Source organism: Scardinius erythrophthalmus, assembly GCF_964197995.2.
Source record: "Scardinius erythrophthalmus genome assembly, chromosome: 6".
NCBI classification, from domain to species: domain Eukaryota; kingdom Metazoa; phylum Chordata; class Actinopteri; order Cypriniformes; family Leuciscidae; genus Scardinius; species Scardinius erythrophthalmus.
The window spans coordinates 46,789,429-46,799,259 of NC_138226.1; the positions used below are offsets into that span (position 1 = coordinate 46,789,429).

Below are 9,831 nucleotides of genomic sequence, written 5' to 3' on the forward strand. Positions count from 1 at the left end.
GTTAAGTGTATTGACACCATCAGATCCCAGCACTACCAGTACTTCATCCCAGCCATCTCCTTCTGCTCCAGTGACTCATTCAACTTCTTCAACCCCTCCTTTAACATCTGTGATTAAAAGTGACCATATAAAATTTAATTTCCCCACATTTGGAAGGCCTTCAGATGATACAGACCCCCTATTGTACTTAACCAAATGTCAGGATTTTTTGGCTATACATCCCCTGACAGATGCAGACATCCTGGCTACCTTCCGTACTGTTTTGTACGGAACAGCACGTGACTGGTGGGAAGTCAGACGGTCCACCATAACCACTTGGAATGAGTTTGAGACTGCATTTCTATCTGCTTTCCTTTCTGAGGATTATGAGGACGAACTGGATGAACGTGTCCGTACTAGGATTCAAAGAGACACAGAATCCATTAGAGACTTCGCGTTTTCTTTCAGACCTCTCTGTAAAAGATGGAAGGCAGATTTTACAGAGGGTGAGATTGTGAAGATGATACTTAAGAATATCAAGCCGTACCTTACCAGCCAATTGCGTAGCCGAGTGAATACTGTGGAAGAGCTGGTAAAATTAGGACATCAACTGGAAAGAGATTATGAGCAACAGATTCGTTATGATTGTGGTCGAATGGGCCCAAAGCATCAAGCCACATCACAAAGACCCTCCTCAAACCAACCTACTGAGAAAATCCCAGTACAGTGTTGGAGATGTAGAGGCCAGCATCCACCAGGAAAATGTCCACACTATACCTCTCCCCAGTCACCTCAGACATCTGGTCCACAGTATTCCACCAGCGGCAAACAACCTTATCACCCCAAGTCAGGTGGTCACCCATCCAACAACTCTGTTGCTGCAACAAGAATTCATAAGTCACAATCAGCAACCAATAAAACCTCCTCCTCATCTACAAGCTCTAATGAACGTGTAGCGATACCTCAACAACTAGTTGTTCCCCTATGTATCGATGCCTGGTCAGGTAAGGCCATTGTGGACACTGGTGCAAGCTACACACTCATCAATGAAAATCTCATGAGGCAGCTTACTTCCCCAGACCAGCTGCAACCGTGGTGCCGTGGTCCTCTTTATCTGGCGAATGGAAAAGCAGAGATTCCATTAGGATGGCTGAATACCACCATAAATTTGGCCAAGCATTTACCTTACCTACTGCTGTACTTTCATCCCAAGCTCTAGCCTATGCTGTAGTCTTGGGGTTGGACTTTATTTTCTTCAGTGGGCTGCAACTCAATGTCATTGATCAAAAATACTCCTATAAGCTGGATCCTTCAAAAGAGTACCCCTTTCAACCAGGAAATCCAAGTGTGCCAAATGTAAGTTCCCAAAAAGAGAGGTGTCAATTTAAGGAAGCCACACAAAACCTTTCCTTATTAACTTCTGTGCCCCCTCCATCATCACCATTGCAAATTTCAACACCCGGACGGTATTGATGAAAAGACATTAATAAAAAAAGCTGTGGACGCTGCTCATTTACCTTTTGATGAAAAGCTACAGTTACTCCAAATCCTGAACGAAAGCCCTCAGGTGTGTACTCTCCGTACTGGACGTACTGAGGTTCTCCAACACAGCATCTATGCCACCAGCCAAGTTCCCATTAAACAACGGCCATACCGTTTGTCTCCCCTCAAGCAACTTGCCCTGGAGGAGCAACTTGATGAGATGTTGAGGCAAGGAATAGTTGAACCATCCCACTCTGGTTGGGCATCACCGGTGGTCTTAGTACCCAAAAAAGACGGCAAATTTAGATTCTGTGTGGATTATAGAAAAGTTAATTCTGTAACAGAAAGTGACGCTTACCCTCTTCCCAATATAACAGAAATTCTGGAATCACTCTCTGGGGCAGCCATCTTCTCAACGATTGATCTAAACAGCGGATATTGGCAGGTGACCATGGACTCCAACAGCAAAACCAAGACAGCCTTCATCACTCCTGCAGGTCTCTATCAATTTAATGTTATGCCATTTGGTCTCAAAAATGCTCCCGCAACTTTTCAGAGGCTCATGGAGACAGTTCTGGGAGAACTAAGGAAAAAACGCCTTCCATAACCCAGCATTTCCACGACCTCCAGACTGTCCTCCATTGACTAGAAACTTCTGGTCTCACCATAAACTTGAAGAAAAGTCAATTCTGTCTTCAAGAACTCACCTTCCTAGGACATGTTGTAAGTGTCAAGGGCATTTCAGCAGACCCATGTAAGACTGAAGCCATTCATGCCTACCCTGTGCCTACGAACTTGAAGGAAGTTCAGCGGTTCCTCGGGTTAGCAGGGTGGTATCACCGTTTTGTTCCAATTTTTTCCAAGATTACTGAACCCCTCAACGCACTGAAAAAGAAGGGACATAGCTTTCAATGGTCAATTCAGTGTCGGCAAGCTTTCGACCAGCTAAAGTCTTGTCTCACCTCACCTCCAATTCTGGGCCATCCCGATCTTCAGCGGCCATTCATTGTTTACACCGATGCCAGTGACATCGGCCTGGGTGCCATATTAGCACAACGGAGGGATTTAGGCAGAGAGGAGGTCATAGCCTATGCAAGCCGAACCTTGACTGGGGCCGAACTCAATTATACTGCAACGGAGAAGGAATGTCTTGCAGTTATCTGGGCCCTGGAAAAGTGGCAACATTATTTGGAGCACAAGCTTTTTACAGTTGTTACCGACCATGCTGCGCTGCAATGGGTCATGAACTCCACGAAAACCACCAGCCGCCTCATTCGTTGGGTTCTGCGATTGCAGAAATTCGATTTTGTTATTGAGTAACGAAAAGGGAAGCTAAATGTAGCTCCGGATGCTCTATCCAGATCTTCGGTTACCCCAGGATGCAACTTGTACACCAGCGGAAAAGATCCAGCACTGCCTGTATCAGATGTTGTCCTGTGGGAAGAACAGCACAAAGACCCCGAAGTTACAAAATTATTGCAAGCAGTTGCAGATAATTGTGCCAGTCTGATTGACCAGTACGAAATAATTGAGGACAAATTGTATCACAAAACATACCTGACAAATAACCAACTGCATTACATAATCTACATTCCCAGCAGTCTCAGATCCACCCTTCTCCAGTACTTTCACTCCACTCCCATCTGTGGCCATGGAGGAATCTACAAGACCTATAAGCGACTTCAGGAAGTAGCATTTTGGCCAGGCATGTGGTCAGCGGTGAAACAGCATGTGAGGACCTGTGTTAAATGTCAAACTCTGAAAAGTGATAACCGGAAGCCTGCTGGAAAACTACAGCAAATCACAACAAGCCGCCCAAACCAAATGATGGGAGTCGACCTCATGGGTCCGTTGCCACGTAGCACAAATCAAAATTAATTCCTGCTGGTCTTTGTTGATTATTATTCTCGATGGGTTGAGTTGTTCCCCATTCGGAGTGCCACAGCGAAGAATGTTGCGTCCATCTTCAGAAAAGACATTCTGACACGGTGGGGCATACCAGACTTCATTCTCTCAGACAGAGGCGCTCAGTTTGTTTCATCTGTTTTCAGAGAGTTATGTGAGAACTGGAGTGTTATTCCCAAATTAACTACAGCCTATCATCCCCAAACCAACCGAAAGAGTTAATCGAAATGTCAAGAGCATGATGGCAGCCTATGTGGACGACAACCATCAGAGGTGGGACCAGTTCTTACCAGAATTCAGATTCGCCCTTAATTCAGCCGTTCAAGAGACCACTGGATTAACCCCAGCAGAACTCCAGCTGGGTAGAAAACTCCAAAGTCCAATGGACAAAATACTCTCTGGGCCTAATCTAACCCCAGACGCCGCCTCATATGATGTAGTGCATCATCTTCATCATCTGCAAACTCAAGCCAAAGAAAACAGCAAGAAAGCCAAAATGAGACAACTGAGGAACTATAACAAGAATAGGAGAGATGTAACATTCAAAAGCAAGGATCGAGTATGGTTGCGTAACTTTCCACAGTCTAATGCACAGCGTAAATTTAGCGCAAAACTAGCACAAAAATGGAAAGGTCCTTACCGCATTATTAAGCAGCTGGGTCCATTGAACTATCAAATAGCCCTTGAAGACACTGGAGAAGATGAACGTACAGCTCACGTTTGCAACATAAAAATGTGTTATCCAACGGCTGAGGAATTGGAGATACAAGAAAAGGAAAAACTCCTGGATATATTTCAAGAATCCTCTGATGACGAAGATTTTCTAGGATTTTAATCTGAGTTTTCTCTCTTCTAAACAACCATAGGTTGTTTTTTTTCTAAGGAGGGGAGAGTGTGGCAAACAAGAGAATCTGTCCCACAACATGGGTTACTTTCACTTTCATTTTAGCTTGTTTATGGGTGGAGTGTGTCAATTAACGACGGAAGGGAGTTGTATTTAAAGGGAGCGTGTCGTACCTGAATCAGAAGCGTCATCCGTTTGTTTGCACATGAGGGTTGCCCGTATGAGTGAGGTTATGGTGGAAAGACGGCTGCGTGTCAATCAGCTGTTTCACGTGTATGTCTGGTGCGTGACTGAAGCATTGCACTTCCAGACCAACTGTCATGAGCTGTCCTGAAGACAAGGCAAAAACCGCTTATCCACTTATCTTGGTGTCTGGTGACCCGCGATACTCATTGGTGCCTTCAATACCTGCAAACGTGGTCAGTACCTCTGCGCCGCCATTACACACACTGCAACACACGCACGCACCCACTCGCATAGCTTTCATATTCGCACATTCTGTGTGCTTAGTGTTTTGTTTATAATTGTTGTTGGCCGTTAAAATTATTGTTGCTGTTGATTTAATGTTGGTGATTTACCACAAGATTTATGAGATGTTTATCCAATGTTTTCTTTGTTCTCTCTTTTCTTTTTTTATGGACATTTTTTGTGAATGAATGTGGACACGAATCTGCGAACGTGGATTAGCGTGACGCGGTCGGTTTCCGGCACGGGGCTCGGATCTCAAAGGAGACCGCTGAGAACTTCATTTCTTATTTTGTTTTATTTTTTTGCCCATTTCGTTTTCTGTGTGAATTATGATTTTGAACATATGGAAGAATAAATATTCCTTGTGAAATGACCTTTTTCCTGGGGTTATTATTATAATTTGTTGTGTAACAGGTGGTTATTTTTCTGCTATCCTGGGTTAAGTTAATTTTTGACAGGTTTAATCCTGTCTGGCGCCCGAAGGTTTTTTCTTTAAAATATTTATTTAAGTTAGGGCGGCCACCACCGTTATAAATTCATTGGCCCGTTTCCTGTCACCAAGATTATTAGTCCAGTTGCATTCAGCCTCAAACTTCCTCCAGCGTACAGGAAAGTTCATCCCGTCTTCCATGTTTCCAAATTAAAACCAGATCCATTCCACCATTAATCCGCCTGCCCCGGTTCCCCCACCGCTGCGACTCATAGATGGGGAATATTTGCATATTTGGTACACGTATTCTGGACTCTAGGCAGAGGGGACGTAGATTTCAGTACTTGGTGGACTGAGAAGGTTACGGCCTGGAGTAGAGGAGTTTGAGGAGTAGAGGAGACAAATTGGATCAGTCCCTTATCGATGATTACAATCGCCAGGTAAGCTCCCCTGAAAGCGCCAGGAAATGCTCTTAGGGGAGGGGTACTTTCACGGTTCATAGTTCTGTGTGTTCATCTCTGCATGTCTGTTTGTCGCTGGTGTGATTGCTTGTTAGCGTTGCCTAGCAACCTCTGTGCTGACGAGTTAATCAGCTATATCTGCCTCACATTTTGCAATGTTTGTTGTCAGATCGTTGTTTGCTTATATCCTGTCGTTGTTCTCACCAGTGTATCTTTTGTTCTCTGTTCCTTGTGTCTGCATCCAGCCATTGTGTGGATTTACTTGCCTGGTGTGGATTACTTCAGCCCATTGCAGTCTCCGTGCTATTAGGGACTGCTTCGGCTGCATGACAACTTCTGAACATTTGCTTTGCTTTATTTTTCTACACTATAAAATAACCTTTTGTTGCACTCGCAATTCACCCTTCGCCAGGAGTATGATTGACAGGCCATTTGACCATCCGCTGAATCCGCCATTTTGTCCGACAAAGCAGTCAGGAGAGTTAGTAGATTAACGTTGGTGGACTTGAACTTGAAAAACAGTGTGTACTGACATCTTTCCACAGTTGAAACAGCATTCCTTCTGATGTTTATTTATGTTTATTTGATGCTATAAATTAACTAGAAGGAAAAGATGATCGGTTCATGAGCAGCTTTAACTAAGGCACTACAGCGATCTGTCACGACACATTAAAGAGCCACAAAGAGGTATTTATTGTTACAAAAAAAGAAAAGAAAATTTAAATAACAAAATTTGAAAGTTGAGACTTTAGTAACCTGGTCTGTCCTGTCTGTTGGCACGTTGTCAGCATCCTCTTTGCTCCACAATGTATTTTTCACTAGGTGAGAACATGATGTGTGGCGTGAGAGAGCCATGGCTTGTCGGACGCAGCAACAGTAACTAAAGGGACAGGTCTTTGCGGACGGTTAACTGGACCTTGAGTTGTTTTCTGACATTATAAACGATACTATTGATCAGCATTACCAAACGTGGACGTTCCACTAGAAACAAACATTGATGTATTGTTTTAATTTATTACTGTGAAGCTGCTTTGATACAACCTATGTTGTGAAAAGCGCTATATAAATAAACTTGACTTGACTTGACTTGACTTGACTTGACAATAAATGCAATCCTGATGATCTGGTAATGAGGTGCAGGTGCGGTGATTAGAACTCTGGTGAGTGCGCAACACTCACTGTGTGAGGGTGTGTTAATATTTTCTTATTGCTTAGACTTCACTTTTGACTGTTCTTGTGTAAGACACTGTCTGTATGTAACTTCTTCTTTCAATAATGTTACGTGCACATCGACACATCTAGACAAACAAGAACTAGACCTTGGACAAACTGGTAAACTCAAGATGCGCACATACATTTTCTCACACACATCTCTTGTTACTATAGCCTATTTCTTAATATGCCAAATATGGTGAGAATTTACTCACTGTGATTGGACGCCCAGGACATCCTTGATCTTATTGCCTGATCGTGTGTGTATAAAACCGACCCATCTTCCTTAATAAAGTTGAGAATGTTATGGTATTACACTGGTTCTGTGTCTGCTTGATCATTCTCCAGAAATATCTTGTGCTGCTGCTGCTGCTGCTGCCATACATCACAGGGGTTGTTGAGGTTTTCAGAGGGTCAACAGATCAGAAGGTACGGAGAATCTGGTGTAGCAGTGACAGTCCACATGTACTGCTGTCAGTATATCATATATCATGTAACGTTATGTCCGTGTTTAATTCGTTGAAAGGTATGGAAGCGTTTTTCCGCCATGCAGGTAATTAAAAACTAAACAAGGTAATTTATATAGTGTAGTATATATTTATATAGTGTAGTATAATTTATATTATGTAGTTTATATCTCAGTTGAGAGAGGGAAAAAAGGTCAAAATTGTGGGATATGAACTCGCAATTCTGACTCCCCCATGGCGGAAATGAGCGTCCGAAAGGACTACTGATCAAATAGGGTATATGTTTATTGGTTTTGATATTGATCATGTTTTATCCTTGCTTATGGTCTGTTGAATTTACTTCTAAATGATTTCTGCTTATGAACAGGTCCAAGCAACAAACTGTGTTGTGGAGCAATGAAGGTTTATCAGAGCATCCTGCTACTCTTCAGCTGCCAGTTCCTTTACACTCTGGGTAAGCTACTAATGTGATTTGGGAACTTAAATGTATTATTATGTATACTGTATATAGGCTATATATAGGCATATCCTTTTTTCCCAATTCATGTTTTTTTTAAATTCATACTAAAAGTATCTATATTTATCTCTTATTTTGCACCGTGTGTTCGTAGCTTTAAACTGTGAAGTGATGAGTGGCACACTGAAGCAGATTGATGCTGGATCTGGTTCAGTGGTTGGAGTGAACGATCAAAATGAAGTGTTTGTCCTAAATAATAATGCCTTCACAAAGATTGGCATTTCTCTAAAGCACCTCAGTGTTGGCCCTGCTGGTCTGCTCGGGGTGAGTGCAACAAACTGGATCTTCAAGTTGCTGGGTGGCAGCTTTGTGCAGATTGGAGGTAAGAGACTGACTTTGTAGAGCGTAAAATTACAGAAATCACAAGATATGTTTAATCTGTTATTAATGTTTGTGATTTTAGTTTGGAGTCATTGTTTTTAAACCACAGTCCCAATAACCTTATTGTTATTCTTCCAGTTAAACTGACTAATCTTTCATCCAACCTGTTGATTGTACTGTTAGGCCTTCTCAAACAGGTGGACGCTGGAGGTGATCAGATCATTGCAGGTGTCAATATGAATGATGACATATTCTGTTTAAATATGGATGCAAACAACAATTGGCCATCCAGCACTATTCCTTGGGTTCAAATTAATGGAAAGCTGAAGTATTTCAGCTGTGGCCCGTACAGCTGTTGGGGAGTGAACAGCGCTGACCAAATCTACATCTTGAAGGTAATGTCATAATGTTAAATTCAGGGGCTTGAGTTCAAGTCCAAGTATACCAAGTTCTTAAAAGTAAAAACCAGTGTGAATAAAGTAGACTTCATGCTAAAGATTTTTTTTCTGACATAACTAAAGAAATAAAGAAACTGGTGTGGAAGTAGCGAACACAGTTATTTCATGTGACTTTATTATGGTTGACTGGTTTGTGTCTCTTTGGGTCTGGTGCAGGATGTGACTAGTAATGCCTGTTCCGGGTCCGGCTTTGTGAATATTCCTGGACTTCTGTCCATGATTGAAGTAGCAACTGATGGAAGTGTCTTTGGTGTCAACTCTCAAGGGAACTTATACCAAAGGTAAATAGAACCTTCATCATATTCAATGTGGCATTAAAAAAAGTGATGAACTTCCAAGAATGATCTTCTGACGTAAATGAAACGCTGCTCAAGAAACCATTTTCGTCTGTTGCAGAACTGGCGTCACTCGATCCAACCCTGCTGGCAAAGACTGGATCTCAATGGTTGTCTGTCCTAAAGGCCACAAACATGTGAGCTTTGACCTGGGATTTCTGTGGGTCGTCTGTGTTGACGGCTCCATCCGTAGATGTACTTTATAGTCTGTCAGCAACAGAAGAACTCAACTTGTTAATGTTTTCAAAATAGAAATCTAAACGCTTTCTATCTGTACTGTCAACTGTACTTTCTCTTCTCCGGTTTGCTGTTGAATCAATAAAGCATTAATTGTAGCATTCATTTTATCTGTAATTATTTGGTTTAGTGGTTCACAAAGTGAAGAGCAGGATATGTCCAGCTCTACCGTGGAAATTCACACCATTTAAAATTAAAATATCATTCAAGTTGTTTTATTTCTTAGGCCTGAGAATTTATATGTTTATGCATCTTTTAAAATGTATCAAAAATGTAAAGCCGTGTGGTGAGGTACGATGGGGTTAATATCAGAGGTGTAAAATACTTGGATAATTTATCTTGATTACTGTAGCTTACTTAAGATTTTGGGGGATTTGAACTTCACTCAAGAACAATTTAAACTGACTACTTGAACTTTTACTTGAAGAAAAAAAAACAGTGCTTTTTACTTGAAAAGTAATACATTTTAGAATTTTTTCTTCCATGTTATGCACTTTAATGGTAAACAGAAGCTCAGACGTGTGTGCTTGATGTGCGAGAACCAATTATCATTATTTTTGTGCAACAAGCAAACATGTTTTAGCTTCAGTTATAACTTTTATCAGGGAAATATCTGGCTTCAGAGGTTCGCCATCAAATCTGAGGAAGCCTATTGAGGTAGCCAAGTTTGATATAGCTGTTAGCTGTCCATATTGGCTGAATGCTCAAGATTGAG

General features: G+C 41.9%; 1 protein-coding gene across 3 annotated transcripts; it reads left to right on the top strand.

The window, feature by feature from the left end:
* The first annotated feature begins 6,700 nt into the window (after positions 1 to 6,700).
* On the top strand, positions 6,701 to 9,220 carry LOC308691954 (fish-egg lectin-like). Of its 3 annotated transcripts, none has more exons than XM_081367562.1 (7): positions 6,701 to 6,729; positions 7,130 to 7,210; positions 7,616 to 7,702; positions 7,860 to 8,087; positions 8,270 to 8,481; positions 8,701 to 8,825; positions 8,941 to 9,220. In XM_081367562.1, the coding sequence occupies exons 3-7, from the start codon at positions 7,645 to 7,647 to the stop codon at positions 9,083 to 9,085; spliced, it is 768 nt and encodes a 255-aa protein (XP_081223688.1). In that variant the 5' UTR covers positions 6,701 to 6,729; positions 7,130 to 7,210; positions 7,616 to 7,644; the 3' UTR covers positions 9,086 to 9,220. The 3 variants fall into 3 exon arrangements, with proteins under 3 accessions (XP_081223688.1, XP_081223690.1, XP_081223689.1); XM_081367564.1 differs by lacking the exon at positions 6,701 to 6,729 and adding an exon at positions 6,795 to 6,901; XM_081367563.1 differs by lacking the exon at positions 6,701 to 6,729 and having other exon boundaries at positions 6,956 to 7,210.
* The last annotated feature ends 611 nt before the right edge of the window (positions 9,221 to 9,831 follow it).